Genomic DNA, 20,120 nt, shown 5'->3' with positions numbered 1-20,120 from the left:
AATGGAGTAGTCTGGCGCTACTTTTGTCTGGAGGACTCTCTGCTCATCTAGATTTCCCGAAGGACCTTCTAGATGGTCTACTCCTCCGTTCTGGTCTGCGACCTCTAAGAGGGGTTCTAGAAGAGGAGGCACCTCAAAAGGGCTGCACAAAAGAGGGTTTCTCTCTTTTTTCAATAGGCAACGGCAGGCCTAAACTTCTTAGCCGAGTGTGTGAGGAGATCCTGGGTTGCTTTCTCCGTAAGAGATTTTGCTGCCTCCTTAACCGTCTCCTGCGGGAACAGATGAGAGGACAGGGGAGCGAAAAGAAGAGAGGATCTTTGAAGAGGAGATACGGCTCTTGCTAGAAAAGAGCTAAAGACCGATCTCTTCTTTAACACTCCTGTTCCAAACAGAGAGGCAACTTCTACAGAGCCGTCCATAACTGCTCTGTCCAAGCAAGCCAGAACACTTGAAAGCTCTTCCATCGAGACGAAGTCCGTGTCTTGAGCTCTCTTGGCTAATGCTCCAATACCCAGTCATAAAATTAAAAAACTTCTAGTCTTGAAGAGGCCTTTTAGAAGATGGTCCAATTCGCACATGCCCCATGTTGCCTTTGCAGAAAGCAAAGACTTCCTCCTGGAAGCATCTACCAAAGAGGCAAAATCCGCGTCTGCGGATGATGGAAGGCCCAAACCCATGGGTTCTTTGGTCTCGTACCACCTTCCAGGTTTCCCTGTTAATTTGGAAGGAGGACAGGAAAAAACTGTTTTACCAGCTTCCCTTCTAGAGGCTAGCCATTCTAGTAAATGTCTTCAAAGCCTTCTTCATGCATAATGCCGGCCGCATCTTTAACGAACAAAGAAGACTTATGTGCTTTGGTACTGGACATAAGTGATCCTGGTGATGGAGATCAGCAGGATGAAGGGAGTCTCCGAACTCCTTGAGAAGCAGAAGTGAGAGCCTCTTGTAGTCTGAAACTGCTAACATTCTAGGCGGGCTTCTCATCATCCGACACTTCTTCCAAATGTTCCACTGAAGGCGACCGTTTGGAAGTGATAGGGCTCTTCCCGGGAGAAGTACTCCTTTCCCGAGAAGGGGAGCGCTGAATCTTATAAGAAGAATGAGGCTCCTGGCAGTCAAAAATATTCTTGCGCCTACTAGGCTCTTGGTGTCTAGTCACTTGAGGTCCAAAAGACTCCTGGCGCTTGATAGGCTCTTGGCGCCCTGACTCAGGGCGCTTGAGAGGATCTCGGCGCCCTGACTCCTGACGCCTACCGACTCCTGGCGCCCTGACTCCTTGACGCCTAACCGACTCCTGGACCGGCCCTGACTCCTGCCGTCTAACTGACTCCTGCGCCCTGAATCCTGGTGCTTGAAAGGCTCTTGACGCCCCTTGCGTCTGACTGCCTCCTTGCGCCTGACTGACTCCTGGTTCCACTCCTGGTCCTGCAATCCCAAAGGATCCTGATATTTGTACTGGTTTAGGTTCTCTTCCGGCTCCTTGAACCTGAACCGATCGAGACTTCTGCTCGATTCCCAGTGTCTAGAAGGGGAGTGGCTACGCACTTCCTGACGATGAATTGAGGCGCTTCTGTTAGGCTTCAAAACCTTGTCCAAAGGAGGGCGCTTATTTCTTGGAGAAGAGCGCCTACAGGGCGAAAGGACTTGCCTGTCAGGAGAAAAACTCCTGTCCAAAGAGTCTCTAGACGAAGGAGATAATCGCCTTGGAGAGTGTGAGGGCTCTCTCCTAGCCGCAGAAGGGCGCTTAGAGGAACTCTTAACAGGGAGCGAAACATCTTTCCTCCTTGTTGAATCCTTAATGAAGGAGCCTACAAGAGAGGATAACTGCTCCTGCAGGTTGATCAGGAACTGCTTCGTGGGATCCTGAAGAGAGGGCTCCTCCTGTCTCGCCTTCTTAGGATCAGAAGGCCAATTCTCAGGAAAACGCTCTGGGCTAGAATCAGCTGCGTCTCCTTTAGGCGCTTTCCAGGCTCTCTTCAAAGGGCGCGATTGAGGGGCTGAACTCCATCCTCGTCACACCTTAGGATGCCTTTTCTGCGGCTATCCAAGGCAGCCTGGGACTTTACATCAGGATCTGCCGAAGGGACGCCTGACCGTTGGGGATGTTCTGCATCCTCCCTGCGGCTTTCGACATTCCTCCTCCCCTGGTCCTGGGAGTTTGGAAGCGGTCTAGGCCTAGGAGCAATGAGGAACCGGTCAGACGCCCCCTCCACTGCACTGGCGACACTGCACAAATCACTATCACCACTCTTACCTTCGTTTAACGCTCGTAACTGAGCTTGAAGTTTCTTGATCGAAGCTTTTACATTTTCCCTTTCAGCGGAAGAATCCTTGGATTCAGTACCGGGAGAAGCAGCTGTGGCTAAGGGAAAATCGTTAGTAACAGGAGAGTTATTAAAGTCTTGTTCAAGAGAACAAGATCTACTTGATGACCTAACTGAAGCTTTTCTTATTCTATCCCTCTCAAGTTTCCTAACATAAGAAGATAACTCCTTCCACTCAAGCTCTGTTAAGTTCTCGCACTCAATACAGGTGTTATTAATAGAACATTCATTCTCTCTACATTTAGAGCAAACATTATGAGGGTCTACCGACGATTTCGGCAGCCTAACCTTACAATCTTCCCTATTACAAACTCTAAACATAGGTGAAGCCTTAGCGTCAGACATCGTGAAAGAGCAGTCAATATCAAAGTCGAAAAACAGTCCACAATAAGCGTATGCCAAGCCAGAGAAAAAACAGAATACGTCACCAAAAACCCAATCCAAATTCTCGGCAAATGAGTAGAAATCCAAATGGGGAGGAGCGAACAACAGATGATGTTTGTTTGCTCCAGCGACAGAGAAAATCTGTCTTAGAAAACGGGGAATTGGTTTTCCGGATCCCGCACCCCAGCGGCGGAATGGTGGATCACCTGACCTACCTGTCGCGTGTGCCGCGAGTTTTGAAATTCTGTCGGGACGACCAAGTCTATAGCTAAGTATATATCTGCTGGGTAAGTTTTCATGTACAAAAATACTATCACATATGAATTTTGTAATTACAGTTATTATTATTATTATTATTATTTGAAAGTATTAAAAACAAATAGTACAAGTAAATAAAAAATCTCGAGTCTCAGTAAATGAGAGACCAGTGATTGCAACACTGCAGCTCTTCCCCCTCCTGGCTGCCACAGAACTTGATATATCTGACAGTTTTAGTACCTGGATCTCGAAGAAGGGTTACTGAGAGAAGACTGGGATTTCCTTCATTCTTCCATAATTTTTTAAATATAAGCTAAAATCTTACTAATTCACTATGGTATTTTCTTTAATGAATTGATATTATTGCTGTATAAATTGATATTAATATTTGAAAATAGTAAATCATTTATTTATCATACAAAATAACATACATCTTTGTAGTAGAGAGAGAGAATTATTATTTTTATCATGTGATATCATTTCAACTTATTAAACTTACTAATACAGTATTATTCAAAATTAATATTTGAAAATTAGTAAATCATTTTTGAATTATAAAACTGTATTTAGTCATGAAAATAAACATCAAAATACACTAATTAGTGATTATTTTCGTTGGAAAATACAAAGAGAGAGAGAGAGAGAGAGAGAGAAACTGTGCTAAACTATAAAGGATTCTTATCATAGTATGCGTTTTTTAAAAGCGTTGTAAACTCGGAGTGTCGGAAGCGTCAGCGTCGTAACCTCGGAACAAGCGTCGTAACCCAGGGCGGATTTTTCAATGAATATTCAAGAAAAAGCGTCGTAACCTCGGAACGTCGTAAGCCGGACCCGTCGTAACCCAGGGACCGCCTGTACTCATTTCCAAAGACTTCATTTTTAATAATGGAGAAGGATTTTTTGTAAGTTTGCCTGTGATTTTATCAACTGCCTCTAAACAGTAGAATGAGGAATTCTTTAATTTTCTAAGGAACATGGGGATAAATCTTCTTGCGCCAGCTGGAAGCTGGTTAAAACAATAAAAGATTGTATAGCAAGGAATCTGCGAGATCTGGCAATTCATGCGCATACAAGGTGGGAGTTGAGTAGCCCCTCTCTTGTTACCTATACTGTAGTTATTACTATTACTTACCAATGCTTCCAAAGAAGGTTGGGGAGGGATATACTGTAATTGATAATGTCAGGCTAATAGTCCTTAAAACACCTACAACAGCATACAGAACTGAAGGCTCTGTGCAAGCCTTGCAAATACATGTGTTTACAGTAATTATGGAAATACTGACAACTCTACCATCATAGTACCTTAGCTGAGGAACAAAAAGGAGGCACAGAATCCTCAATACAGAATCCTCTTAGTGGTGATATTTTGCCATAAACAGAACACCCAAGGTTTATTTCAAGACATAAAACTATGTACTTGGAAGATAACCTGGTCAGATATGATCAGGAACTACCCTTTGCAAGCTATGGGGTACTCCTAAGGTGGAAAATTGATGATTCACGCTGCCAGACCAGGCATCTTAGTTAAGCGATATACTCGAGTCCATAGGATAATCTTGAGTTGTGGGCATTTCTTCTGTTATTTTTGTTACAATCAATTCCAGAGAAGCTCTTCCAGTCAGTCATCACACATGATGACCCAATAATACCTCGACAAAAAAGATTTCTAGATCTTCTTGAAATGATAGTAGATCTGCAAAGAGCTCTTCTGATGGAAGAGTGCTATTCAAGGCTCACATCTGGCATTTCAACCAGAATTTGAGAGTGCTCCAATTACTTGCTTGGAGGTTATCAAGCAGTTTCTTATCTGGAAAGGGTTTTTGAGCCGAACAGTGAACAGCTTGATTGTAACAGTCCAACAAGCATGTCTTTTCTAACTGGTGTTGTTGAAGAAGTGTTAATCTACTTTGTGTCAAAATTAATTCGATAACACATTTCTTCCTGTTTCTTTCTACATGATTCAATTTCAGCTCTCAAGAGTTACTGGGATACCTCACCTGTAAAACAACTTCCCAGTGCAACATAAGAGCCCTTACAGGAAACTTCCCCAAATGCTGTGTTTAAGAGTTTCTTTGTAGCACTAGCATCTGCAAGGGCAAGGAGACTGGGCAAGTTGCTTGCCCCTTGAAGTTTTAAGTCAAGTTACTTACACAAAAGACCAGCACATACATTATTGGACTTTTTAATGTCTGGTTTTGTGGCTAAACCCATTTGGCACCTTTACACTTTTCACTTGCTCCCTCTTTGTTGTCCCCTCAATACAAGAACAACTAGCAAGTAAGGAAGGTAAATTTTTATAACCAGTGAAAGCTACTCGGACTGATCTTCAAAAGACCAAATCCTTAAGAAAAGGATGGGGTCAAAACTACCTTCAGTTTATGGTGCACCAAAACAGAAATATCTAAAAATGCTATATCCTATCTGCTTCAGTCAGCCATACAAAGGGTTACAAGAAGAAAACGGAGTCATAGGCATTTTAAAGTCATGAAATCAGTGCTGTATCTACAATTAAAAAAAAGTTTGTATTTGAAAGACATAACTATTAATGCTTCTGATACCATCTCCACAGGGCCCTACCATTATTGTTAATATTAATAATGAGAGGCCCTAATTCATTCTCTTCACCCATATAATCTAAATATAATCTTCTACAAGGATTTGTTGGGTATATTTCTTTCTTTTCAGTCTAATTATGGGAAGTTTTTTGACAACTTCAGATCACTGTTGGATAAGCAAGATATCTGTCCATTTTCATGGCCCCTCATTAGCCCTCAAAATTTCTAAACCACTTGGCTCTTCATCCCACTAGTCTGTCAGTTCTGAAGGGTGGATGGATTTATGTATGAGTTTTAGGGCAAAAGCCCAGGCACTGGGGGTCAGTTCTGAAGGTCCTAACCTTACATTTTAGGACTGTTAAAAGTCCACCCATTTAAATAGCTACTCAGGCTATCATAAAATGATGGATGATATCTAAAAAATACAATTAAAAAACACCATTTTTTTTTTTTTTTACATAAATCCACTTTATGAAATTTGGCTGCTCTTCCTTCCAAATCAATTCTATCTCAGCAGTAAGATGGACAACACTTGAAATTGTTTTACCAGAAAATGAGCAAATGCATGTTTAAGGCTATTTGTGGGAAGATAATTAAAAAAATAAAAATTAAGCAAAATAGTGATTATGTTGCCAATATGAGAGAGAGAGAGAGAGAGAGAGAGAGAGAGAGAGAGAGAGAGAGAGAGAGAGAGAGAGAGAGAGAGAGAATTATATCTTATATTACCAAGCTTAATGCCTAGACAAGAATCTTCTGTGGTTTGTACCCTCATGTTTTGCTCTTTAAAATGTTATACTAAATCCGATATACCTCTTCAAGACATCTATAAGACCTAAGCAATAGTATGGTAATATAGTATAGCATATTATAGGTAACGCAGCATTCTACTGTAAAACACCACCTGCTACCAAGTATACTAATACTATAATAGTTCAACAAGATGACTGGGCCATACCCAGTAGATTTGTTCTTAAGTGAGGGGTGAAAACTGGAGCCAGGTCTGAGCTGGGGGGAACAAGAGGCAACTGCAAATACCCTTAAGCAACATAATATAACACAGTGAAAAAAAGACAGAAATATTTATGTAGCTTATGTCTATGCATGTTATGAATTACATAAGGCAAAGAGCACTTATCAAGATGACATTGTTCTCAGTATGACAAAACAAGGTTTTGTAAAAATCAATGCTAAAGGATGATAAACCTGTACAAGGTTCCAACTAATTATGTAATTTGTGTGTAAAATACAAAATAAATTGTACCTAAACCCAGAAATTAAAAATTACCTGATGATATATAGGCAATAGAAGATCTTGCCTCTCCTTAATTCTTTTCCTTGTAGCAGCCTGTTCATCACTAGGTAGATCAGAGTCTGCTAGAGATTTGTTCAGTTTATGAATAGTTGGATCCAATCGGGACATGGCCTTCATAATGTCCTTGTGTTTAAATTTGATTTCAACTGTTCCTTCTGGTTCCAGTACACCCCCCCTGTGTTGAATAAACATAACAAAATGAATAGGCAATTTGTGAGTTGTTGATCCAGGACAATTCACTGTTACTCTGTATTATCATTACTATAAAGTAGTATATACTGTAATGTATATACGTATTGTAATTATAAACTTCAATCATATCTATTAACTTTAGGAATATACAATACAAACTTAAACTAAATTAATCAATACTGTTAATGCATACCTAGATAGTGGATCTGCATACATTTCCATGTATTTCTTATTGATTGTTGGGTCAATGACAACCCAGGCACCTCCTCGTAATTCAGCATATGGAGGGACATAAACAATGATTGGCTGGCCATATTCACGAAGTTCATCAACAATGTAGGCACCAAACTTGATAACCTGTTCATACATGTCTGGAAGTAATTTCACCTTGTTAATGCTCAAACCAATATGAACAGAAAAAAATTACAAATTTTCTAAAACAACTTGAATTTTTCATAGCTACAAACATGAGGTCTTAACAATAGGATAATTTCTAGTGCCTAGTTGGATCCGGTTAAATCGCAGATGAAAGCAAGGAATCTTATGAGATCTGGCAACGTGTGCTTATATCGGGTGAAGAGTGGTCAAGGATCACGCAGCCACACCACAGCATCAGTCTTTTCTTAAACCGCCTGGACGAGAATTGTGGCTGACCTCTCTCGGCCTTTACCCAGTTCATTGCCCATTTTTGTTTGTGTGTGTGTGTGTGTGCGTGCGCGTGCGCTGTTATTATGGTTTCTTCTGTTCCTTCTTGGCCTCGTCAACGTGTGTGCCCTGGAACTCCAGGTTTTCCATGTTCTCGTTTTTTGGTTTCGTCTGAGACAGATTCTCACATCACTTGTAGTATGCGCTGTTCTAACGTTTGTACAATAACGAATTCCCGCATGGCTTGCAAATTTTGGGGGGGCGGGGATGAAACCCTATTATAAACCATCTTAGGGATCCCCACTATAACCCTGCCAAGTTTCATGTCCATCGGACCAGCCGTTTGGCCATGACTGAATGACAGATGGATAGACAAACATAACGCCCATTATAGTAAGATATATATGTGACGTCTGTCATTTTGACCAGAAATATTAATTTTTTTGATAGAGCAAAAATAATTTTTTCAGACAAACCCATAACTCATATATATATAGCCCAGAAACAATCTTTGAAGCCTCTCTAGAACAACTCACTGCTTGACCAAGCTGCCAAGTCTGGCAGAGTTAAACAATAATTTGGTAGATTGTGGTTTAGACGTGGCAATAAAGTCCACCAGGGAGGCACCCTTAAACTTCCACAGAGCACAATGCACACCTGGCTGGAGAGACTACTCTGGGAGTAACACCTCATCACGTCTGATCAAGGAGTCTGCCATCATGTTGCTTCCCTGGAGTGAACCTCGGAACCAGGGGTAAAGTTGCGTTCTTTGGCCCATAGCAACATTTTCACTACCGTGAGGCACACTGATGGGGATTTCAAGCCTCCTTCATTCCTTAGGTTAGTCACTTTGGTGTTGTCACATTATCCCCAAGATTTTATTGGACACAAGGGATTGGAAGGCTTGCAGAGTGAGAAAGAATGTCTTGCGTTCTAGGAGATTTACAGCTGCTGTGATTCTCCTAAGGACCAATTACCTAGCTACATTGTCCAATACATGGTTCCTAAAACCTTTGGAAGTATTAGTATGTAATTGTGCTTCTAGTGAAGGTAATGAGAGGAACTCTAATACAAAGGTTATGTTGATCTTGGCACCCTTCTAATTCTAATAGGGTTTTCTTGGACTATCACACTGGGAAGTACTTTGGTTTCCTCATGACAGACCACTGCCAATGGAATGTCAGCTGAAAATACCTCCCCCTGAAATGAATTTGCCGCACTAACTTTTCCAGAGAGTACATGTAGTCTAGAAACCACAACTATGCAGGCGTCCATGTCCAAACCTAGATAAATTATATGTTTTGCTGAGATTAAGTCTGGCTTCTAGTTGGTGACTAAATCCAGGTACTGGTATAGGTTACTGGTATAGTTTCAGTGCTCCAGAAGTGCCTAGATACCATGGTATTTCATCAACTTGATTGCCCTCCTATGAGTCCAGACCACAACTGGTGCCATTATTCAATAGGTGATTTGTGGCGCCAACGACATCAAAATGCCAGCTTTTGAATTAGAAGGTTTTACTAAGCCAAAAGAAGCTGAGGACTATGAAAGGGTATCCAAATGTACGTATCTTCCAGATCCGCAGATGCAAGACAGTCATAAAATCATACATGTATTTTCAAATGAAACAGCAGTTTCCATTCAGGGTACTACAGTTGACAATTGGTAGGGGGAGAGACCAGTCTCCAGACTTGGGAGCCAATAACAGCTTCAAGGTGTGAACAACCCAAGGGTTTGTCTCCCTTTTCTGCTAGCGGTGCCAGTATCAATAAATGGCCCTCCTTGATACTGGCTGACCCCAATATGGGTGAATGCATTATTCCCTACATCAGTGGTTCCCAAAGCAAGACTTCTGGTTATTTCCCTATGCTCCCTCTGCTGGAAGCAATGAATGGCTGTTGCATCCTTAGTATCGACTGTCTATTCGGGGTTACTGGACAACACCTAGCTAGGGTCAAAAGCAATTTATGTTATATATTCCTTCAGCAGGGAGATGGCCATCTGGCAGAAGTCTCTTCTATCTCTTGCATGAAGTGACAGACGTTGTCCAGAGGGAGTTCTGATGCCTAAAGTTCTTTTAGCAGCTTAATTAATGGCATTTAGCCTCTTGATTATCCCTTGGATGAGAGAGGAGCGGAACAAATGCTTAATAAAAATATGTGAAAATGAAACTCTCAACACCTGATGAAAAAAGGCACTAGATTCATCATTCAAGAAAAAATCCCATTCCTTGAGATTGATACTGGCCAAAGAGTAGACTAATATCCTAATAATTAGGATGGAAAGATTGTCCACGGAAAACAATCAGCCTTTTGGCCATGGGTAAAGTCTCAGAACCTTTAATTAATATATCCTAGTAGCTTTTAGCAACTTTAAAAAAAATATCTTCTCATCACAGTTTAGTTCTACAGGCAACAATCATAGTGCTGGCCTGGGAATAGCAGAACTGATATCTTGAGCTAAAGCTTCAATCCCTAAAAGGGGCATGGCAGGTATGTAAGGATTAGCTCGTTTGCTTAAAATCTCAATCTTGCATTTGGAAAGGTGCAAATTTGTGGAGTACCCACTGGTTTCTCAATCCTACTCTAAAGCTCCTTCCCCATTAAAAAATACAAATTAGATTTTATGGTAGAGTGAAATCCAGCGGTTGAAACTACTCTTGTAGCTTTTTTCTGCCTCTCAAACTTCACAATCTTATATATTCAAAATACTATTGTACTGAAAGTCATCTTGTCCTGTTGAGTTATATCCAAATCTGCTCCATTTTAAGGAGATATGAACCTGTGGGGTATCCTTCTGAAAAGTGACTGTATTTTGTTCTTGGAGAATAAGAACTAGCTTGCTTATGCTTATGAGAAGACTTTTGCATCAATGGTGCAAGCCAAAAGGATAAACATCATGAACTGTCCAATGTGTACCTAAAGTGACAAAAGTGTGCTTTTGATCAACTGCATACCTCTCCCAACATGAAACTTGTAGGTGAGGGATGTGGAACTAGGGCATGTTCTTCCCCTAATCGAAATCCTGCTACAGACTCATAGAAGTTACTGGCTGAGGCTCACACAGGACACTTAGCACTTGCTTTTTCTGAGTGTGACACTACACCTGGTTTTGTTTGTTTGTATGGTGTTTTTACATTACATGGAACCAGTGGGTTATTCAGCAATGGGACCAACGGCTTTATGTGACTTCCGAACCACGTCGAGAGTGAATTTCTACCACCAGAAATACACATCTCTCACTCCTCAATGGAATGCCGGAGAATCGAACTCCAGCCATCGAGGTGGCACGCCAACACCATACCGACCACACCACTGAGGCGCTAAACAAACAAGCAAATACACCAGGGTTTGGTTTAAGGTTGAGTCATAAGCTTGTACAAATCTGGAATTGGAAGGTGAGAAGCTGCTAAGGGATACTTTTTGCAAAGCATGCATGGCAAAAGTAGGCTCTTGCGAGGGATCAAAACTAAAACTTATTAAATATTAAAATCAATGAACACATGAATAACCATTAAAAAAAATCATAAAACAAGCTATTTTCAAAATAAACCAGAAAAAATATAATAAGCAATATAATATAGCAGTCTAAATTATGGTACTTTATTGCATTGAGATAGTTGAATCCTTTCTGTGCACCAAACAAAATATAGCCATCAACTACCAATAATGCAACCTTTTTCACTATTTTTATTTTTTTTTTTTTAGTAAAATTTTGGGGTTTGTCTTTGAGGTTTAATGATCTCCAGTGCTGGGAAATTGGTAATTTTTGCACTCCCTACTAAACAAATATGATAAAAATGTACACATTAGTAATTACATTTAAAAGTAAATTAAAAAACTTACATGCATACATTATCCATGAGCTATGACCATTTTGTCAGAATTTAAGTCCATAAAATGCTGATAAAAAGAGAGGTGAAATATTAAAAGGGCTAGAACATTAAAAAATATTGAAAACTGTCCTCCTGTACCTTTCATCCCTCCTGAAAACCCTCTCCAGTTGGCAAATATTATAAGAGGTAATCCTTCATGGTTGAAATCACAGATGGCCTGGGATGTCTTATACGCTGAATCTGGGAACCAAACCTGGCCAGCTTGAGAGACAGTCTGGAAAATAAATAGAATTTCTTTGAATTTGAAATGGTTTGAAAATATTTTTTTTCAATCTAAAAGTTTCATCAATTTGGAACTGCTTTCAGTCTTAATCTGTGGGAAACTGAAGAAACAAAAGCAAGTAAGAGGACGACAAAGAGTAGTATGAGGACCTCTTGTGAAACTGACTGACACTTATCTTGAGTAGTAAGTAACTATTAGTATTAATATTATTTAGATGATGAACCCTATTCATTTGGAACTTTCCCATAGGGCCACTGACTTGAAATTCTAACTTCCAAAGAATATGGTGTTCATCTGAAAGTTACAGACGGTATTAGGAAATATAGAAAGAAGAGATCAGTTATAAGAAAAGAAAAGAAAAATAAATATGACAAGTTAAAAAATAAATAGATAAAAATGTAAATAAATGACTAAAATACAAGAACTGATTGAGGGTAGTATGTATTGCATTATATTTTCGCTTAAACTTTTTGAGGTTCCAATTGCACAACATTCTCAGGGATGCAATGCCTATATATGGGGGTAAAGGGCAAAAAATGCAAAGTCATGAAAAAATTCATGGAGCTTCATATGGCAACTGAGAATACGTATAAGGAATATTTTGTCAAAATTCCTCTTACTTTGGTAGTTACAGGGTAATTAGTAAACATAACTCAATAAGCCTAAAACATTCATCCGTACAAGAAAATGCAATATTTCTTCTGTTATCGTAAATTTTGATAATTATTGTCAAAGAAATTGTGAGAAATGGCATCTGTAGAGATTCCATGGGTCGCAGAGGGGAGTATCCAAGATGAACCATGATCAGTGCGACCACAGACTTCAAGTAGTCTACACGTTCGAGTTACACCTTTGACATTTGCTTGCTTTTTACATATGCTTATCTATGTTTCGGCAAGAATTTCATCATGCCAATGAGGAAAAGACAAGAAAAACATCTCGCTAACATAAAGACGAAGAAAATTCGCTCTAATATGATTACAGAATATCATAATATATGCGATATTAGCGTAGTTAGTGAAGAGAGAGAGGGAGGGTTGCGTAGTAAGTAAACGCCCCCGTCTTGCCTGAAGCACAACGTCACACTGTCCCCCAGGCTATGATCTTTGAGCAAAGGGATCTTAATTTATGATAAATAACATAGTTTTGGTTTATTAATACCCAAAAAGGAATATGAAATTCATAATAATCATGATTTATTAACATTGTCTTTGTAAAAAGAGAGTACAACTTCGAATTTCACCTCTTGACATTCTCTTGCATTTACGTTTGTTTATTTTTGTTTTGGCAAGAAATTCATCATGCCAAAACATAAAAATATACTAGGAAAACATGTAGCTAACATACAGAAGAAGAAAATTCGCTGTAATAAGCCGAGTTAGTGAAGGAGAGAGAGAGAGTTGTGTAGGAAGGAGTGCCCCGTCTTGCTTGACGCAGTGCCCCAAGCTACGATATATGAGCAAAGGGATCATCCTTTATGATTAAATTATGATAAATAAAATAGTTTTGGTTTATTAATACACAAAAAAGAAATATACATTCATAATAATCATTATTTATTAACCCTCTTACGCCGGAGCGATAAATAAAAAATTGTCTCCCGTGTGCCGGAGGTGTTTCAGAGTGAGCGCGGAAGCGGAAAAAATATTTTTTTCAAAAAATCACAGCGCGCTTAGTTTTCAAGATTAAGAGTTCATTTTTGGCTCCTTTTTTGTCATTGCCTGAAGTTTAGTATGCAACCATCAGAAATGAAAAAAATTATCATTATCATATATAAATAATGCAATATATGATAGCGCAAAAACGAAATTTCATATATAATTGTATTCAAATCGTGCTGTGCGCAAAACGGTTAAAGGTAACAAGATACTTTTTTTTCGTTGTAATGTACACTAAATTGCGATCATTTTGGTATATAACACATTGTAAAACGACAAAAGCAACACAGAAAAATATTATCACAAAATAATGCATGAATTCGTAACGCGCGGACGTAAACAAATATTTTTTTCAAAAATTCACCATAAATCTAAATATTGTCCTAGAGACTTCCAATTTCTTTCAAAATGAAGACAAGTGATTAAATATTACTACTCTGTAAGAGTATTAGCTTACAATTGCAGTTTTCGACCATATCTGATGAGTTAAAAGTTGACCGAATGTCAAATTTTTTTATATATATATTTTTTATATGCAATTATTTCGGAAATAAGAAAAGCTACAACCTTCAAATATTTTTTCGTTTTATTTTACATGAAATTGCGCACATTTTCATATATAAAACTCTATGAAATGCCTAATATGAAACGGAGCAAATATTCCGAGAATGGGACGTACGTATTTCAGAGATTTGTGGCGGAGAATCCGCGTGCGGAGGGAAGGAAAGATTTATTTTTAAATTCACCATAAATCTAAATATTTTCCTAGAGACTTTGAATTTGTTTCAAGATGAAGATAAATGACTGAATATTACTATATTGTAAGAGTTTTAGCTTACAATTGTGTTTTTCAACCATTTCTGTAGAGTCAAAGTTGACCGAACGTGGTTTTTTTTCTATTTATCGTGATTTATATGCAAATATTTCAAACATGAGAAAAGCTACAACCTTCAATTATTTTATTGTTGTATTCTACATGAAATTGCGCACATTTTCATATATAAAACTTTATGTAATGGCTAATTTAAAATGGTGTAAACATTACCACAATCGCACGTATGATTTTTTCGGAAGAGTTACTGCGCGGACGTAAAGAAAATGTTATTTTTTTCATAAATTCACCCATTAAATCGGAAATATTGATGACTAGACTTCCAATTTGTTGCAAAATGAAGGTAAATGCTTGAATATTACTAGAATATAAGCGTTTTAGCTTACAATTCTGTTTTTCGACCATTGCGGTAGAGTGAAAGTTGACCGAAGGTTGAAATTTTGGCAATTATCGTTATTTATATGAAAATATCTCAAAACTGATAAAAGCTACAACCATGGGTTGTTTTTAGTTGTATTGTGCATGAAATTGCGCACATTTCCATATATAAAACTTTATATAACGGCTAATTTTAAAATGGTGCAAACATTACCACAATCGCATGTATGATTTTTTTCGGAAGAGTTACCGCGCGGACGTAAGGAAAAAGTTTTTTCATAAATTCACCATAAATCAAAATATTGTGCTAGAGACTTCCAATTAGTTGCAAAATTAAGGTAAATGATTGAATATTACTAGAATATACGCGTTTTAGCTTACAATTGCGTTTTTCGACCATTTCGGTAGTCAAAGTTGACCGAAGGTTGAAATTTTGGCAATTATCGTTATTTATATGAAAATATCTCAAAACTGATAAAAGCTACAATCATGAGTATTTTATTGTTGTATTCTACATAAAAATGTGCACATTTTCATATATAATACTTCATGTAACGGCTAATTTACAATGGTACAAAAATTATGTCAAAGTGACGAAATAATTTCCAAGATGTGTCACAGATACTTTTTAGTGCGGCAAGAAAGAAATTCGCGCTTGCGCGCCTACATAACGATTGTAAACAAAACAACACCTTGATCCGTGAACTCCCAGCATCCCCCAAGGCGCGTGATTCAAAAGTTTTTAGGCTGGTAGGCCTCCTAAGTATTTTTTCCGCGAATTTAAAAAAAAAAAACTTTTGTAAGTAGACGTAAAATACGTCCAGTCGGCAGACGGGAGACAAAAAATGTCGACGTAAAATACGTCCAGTCGGCGTAAGAGGGTTAACATTGTCGTTATAAAAATACGAAGAAAAACTTTGAACGCCCGTATCTCAAAACTACAGTTATTAACCTTCAAAATCTATCTTCTCACTTAGTTTGAAAGCTATAACATTGGAATTTGGTATATAACTCAGAAAGACGTTATAGAACAATCAAATGAAGCCCTTTTTTTCCAATTTTTGTTGTCTTTTTTTTTTTTTTTAATTTTTGTTTTCCTAATTTATAGGGTTTATTTTTTTTACCATAATGAAAAATTCATATCTAGAAAAAAATGACTTTTAGAAAAAAAACTCCTCATTTGATTGGAGGTCTACATAAGGTCTATCTATATATGGTAGTAATCCCAGGTCTTAATATTAAATATCAAGGGAGGAGATAGAATTTGAATAATGGTTATTTTCGGGATAAATCGCCATGGAGTCACAAAACCGAAGGTCAGAGGCAAAAATCATATGCAGTTTGGAGATGTCCCAAGTCACCTTATTAAGTGGTATGAATATCAAAGTCCTGTCCTTAAAGAATGGCATTAGCCGGCCGGCCCCCTTAAAGTACAGTATGCCTTACATTTATTTTTGCTCTTGAAAAGGAATTACTTGTTATGTTTGGTATATTTCTTTAATCTCAAGAATAATATTTCATAAGAAATGAGTTTATGCGAGGTTCTTTGGAGAGCACTATTTTTGCTCAACCTTTTCAACATCTGGAACTCCATTATTGCATGCTAAAATAATCTTTCAGCCCATAAACAATTTTTGTTATGTATACAGTCGGTACTATAACATACTGTCCTCTGTTGAAATGATAACTTTCCCAATGTCAACTAGGCTTGCGTCATAATACACTGAATAAATTAGATCTGGTAAAATGTTGATTTTAGAAGTTGATCTGCACTAAATTCCTTTAATTAGCATCCACCATGAATGATATCTTTCCTTATCTGGATACCTGTCCAATAAAAAATGGAAATATAAGAAAACATTACACCTCCTCCAAACAGTATTACAGTCAACCACCGTATTCGCGGTCTCAAGGTTCGCAGACTTGCCTAATTGCAGATATTTCTGTCAAGCCTATCTATAAATTATTCATGGAAAATTTGGCAATTCAGGGACTTTTTTGTTGAGAAAGATTCACTAATTAGTGTACTAGTTTGATGTTATTTTCATGACTAAATAGATTTTTTATGATAAAAAATTGATTTACTAATTTTCAAATATTATTTAGTTTAATTGAATAATATTAAATAAAACAAATATTCAAATATTATTTAATTTAATTGAATATTAAATAAAAAATAATTTTCTCTCTCTCTCTTTTGTATGATAAATAAATGATTACCTAATACATAATAATAATAATAATAATAATAATAATAATATAATAATAATATAATAATAATAATAATAATAATAATAATAATAATAATAATAATAATAATAATAATAATAATACAGTAGACCCTTGACTCACGAACGCATTGACCCACGTACAACTCGATCCCCGACCAAAATTATAGGTAAAATTTCACCCTTGACCTACGAACTAACGTTTGAGATACGAACAAAAAAAAAAATGCGGAAAATAAAAATTCTGTTTGGGTCTGAACTAATTTTGAGACATGAACATTTGAAAAATTCTGGAAATTTCTGGAAAATAACAATTCACTTTGTTTCACAAACTAATTTTTAGACAAACATTTGAAAAATGCGCGAAATCGCCCAGCACTACAGTGAGAGCGTTTGAGTTGCCCATGGGAACAGCCATCCTCCAGCCGCCCACGCACGGCGTCACCCACGCATCGCTCTTTGTCTCATCTCATTGTGTACAAGACGTTTCGTCAATTCGCTTAGCATTTTTTGCGCTAAAACTTGTGATTTTCCTTCATAATGGGTCCCTAAGAAAGTGAAGAGTGGTGGTGAAAGTAAGAAAGTGAAGAGTGATGGTGAGAAGAGGGTGCAGAGGAAGATAACCATTGAAATAAAGAAAGAAATTATAGAAAAGTTTGAACGTGGTGTTCGCGTGACCGATATCGCAAGTGAGTACAGATGGCCCAAGTCGACAATTTTCGACAATTTTGAAAAACAAGGAGATGCCATTAAAGAAGCAAATGTTGCGAAGGGAGTGACAGTACTAACCAAGATGAGATCGCAAACCCTCGAGAAGAGGCAGAAAAAAATAATTTTGAAGTGGGTACATGAGAAACAGATGGCAGGTGATAGTGTAAAACGAGCCGATCATCTGCGAGAAAGCTCGGCAAGTGTATCAGAGTTTGCTGAAGGAAACTCCTTCTACTAGTGCCACGCCAGATGATTTTAAGGCTAGTAAAGGGGTGGTTTTGATAACTTCAAGAAAAGAACTGGAATTCACTCTGTAATTAGGCATGGTGAGGCTGCTAGCGCAGACAAGGCTGCTGCTGAGGCATTCGTGACTGAGTTTGCCGAGTTCGTGGAGGCCGAAGGATACGTCGCTCACAGATTTTCAATTGTGATGAAACGGGCCTCTTCTGGAAGAAGATGCCCAACAGGACATTTATCACCCAAGAAGAGAAGGCGCTCCCAGGCCACAAGCCAATGAAGGATAGGCTTACGCTTTTGTTATGCTCAAACGCAAGTGGCGACTTGAAACTAAAGCCGCTACTTGTCTACCATTCAAATAACCCGCGTGCCTTTAAAGCAGCCCAACGTAAATAAGGCCAGACTGCCTGTAATGTGGAGGGCCAATACAAAAGCATGGGGTGACACGGAACTTGTTTATGGAGTGGATTGATGAAGTGTTTGCGCCGACCGTGAGTCAGTACCTAACAGAGAACAAGCTACCCCTGCGGTGCCTTCTGATCATGGATAATGCCCCGGCACACCCTTCGTACTTGGCTGACTGCAGTGAACATGACTTCATTCAGTTCAAGTTCCTTCCACCCAACACGACCTCTGTTCTCCAGCCCATGGACCAACAAGTCATTAGCATTTTAAGAAATTATTTATACGAAGGCGCTCTTCTCCAGATGCTTCCGTGTAACTGAAGAGACAAAATTTAACCTTAAAGAATTTTGGAAGAAGCACTTTAATGTTTTTCACTGCATAACCCTCATTGATAACGCATGGAACTGAAGTTAGTACCGCACATTAAATTCTGCGTTGGCGGAAACTTTGGCCCCAGTGCGTAACTGTCCGTGACTTTGAGGGCTTCGATGCAGAGATTGTGCAAGAAATTGTGTCCATGGGCAACAGTATGGGTCTACAAGTCAACGACGAAGATGTTTGAAGAATTGGTCGCTGAACATTCAGAAGATTTGACTGCGGACGAACTTGTTCAACTCCACAAAGAGCAGCAGGAGCAACTTGCTCGGGAGCAATCAACTGACGAAAGAGGAGGCTGGGGAGGAAGTTACAGATGTCAGCAGTGATGTGATAAAAGCCGCATTGGAAAAGTGGAATGATGTCCAGTGCTTCCTTGAATTGTATCATCCGGACAAAATTGTTACAAAGAACAGGATCGTGATATGCTCAATGAAAATTTAATGAGCCATTTCAGAAAAGTTATGCAAGGAAGGAAAAGGCAACAGACATTGGATAAGTTTGTGATTAAACGTTCACCAAAAAAACCTAGAAGAGTTGAATCTCCGGAACGAGATCTCCCCGACCTGGATTGGGGGACGGGTCTGCCTTCCTTTCCGCACAATAACCTCCTCCCCACCCACCACCCTCCTCTTCTCTTGTCCGTCAAGCCAGAAGTCTCGCCAGTCATAGTAAGTGTTCACTTTACAAACGTTTTTATAGTGTTAGTTTACCATTTTAAATTATATTATTAGATATATTAAGGTTTTTTACACTGACTTTTACATTATCTGTGTAAAATAAGGCAAAATATACATAATATATATTGGTTCGTAGGGGTCGAGAACCAATTAATATTATTCCCATTAAACCTTATGGGGAAATTAGCTCCGAGTCACGAACAATTTGGAACAACGACCAAGGTCTAGGAACGGATTGTGTTCGTGAGTCAAGGGTCTACTGTAATAAGTTTTATTGAAAGATATTGCTGCATCAGCTGCATTCAACTTGTAAATAGTCTTCTCTATTTTTCTAACAATAGCTTTCTCTCTGCTACTACAACTGGCGAGTATTGCGCCGATATTACTCATCAGGAAGAGTCAATTTCGGGGATATTGCTTAAAAATTTATTTATTTGTCACAGTAAATGAACAAATAAAAAAAAAAATATAAGTCGATCTAGTGGCCAACGTTTTCTCTCGGTATCATCCGAGCATGACACGGCAGTGGATCGGAGTAGACTGTAGGTGTTTCAAGATCTACTCAATATATAGAGGCAGGTCATCAGGGGGTCAACCGCGAGTTGCGTTTTTCATTAGCTGGTGGCGCAATGCGCTCCAGCTATTGGTTGAAAGAAGTTTTCTTCAAGACGCTTCTCGTCGTTGAAGGTTTGCGCTGTTGCAGCCTAGCTGATCGTCGAGGCTTGGGGCAAGACTTCCCTGGGCGCTGTGTCACGACGGCTCGCGTTGTCATTGGTTGATGGGCTGCTTGTCTCGATCAAAGAATACCAGATGAGACAAGCATCCCAT

General features: G+C 38.6%; 1 protein-coding gene across 1 annotated transcript in view; it reads right to left on the bottom strand.

Moving 5' to 3' along the window:
• Nucleotides 1-20,120, bottom strand: part of LOC135207998 (acetyl-CoA carboxylase-like) — a 460,030-nt gene that overhangs the window by 102,895 nt on the left and 337,015 nt on the right. Inside the window, exons 39-41 of the mRNA XM_064240089.1 lie at nt 11,644-11,779; nt 7,219-7,396; nt 6,807-7,008 (exon numbers count right to left, since the gene is read on the bottom strand). Of these exons, the coding sequence (XP_064096159.1) occupies nt 6,807-7,008; nt 7,219-7,396; nt 11,644-11,779 (516 nt within the window). The remainder of the gene's footprint in view (nt 1-6,806; nt 7,009-7,218; nt 7,397-11,643; nt 11,780-20,120) is intronic.

This window comes from Macrobrachium nipponense, chromosome 34 (genome assembly GCF_015104395.2).
Source record: "Macrobrachium nipponense isolate FS-2020 chromosome 34, ASM1510439v2, whole genome shotgun sequence".
Lineage (NCBI taxonomy): Eukaryota > Metazoa > Arthropoda > Malacostraca > Decapoda > Palaemonidae > Macrobrachium > Macrobrachium nipponense.
Note: the sequence above shows the minus strand (reverse complement) of the source record. Positions and strands in the feature narration are given on the sequence as shown.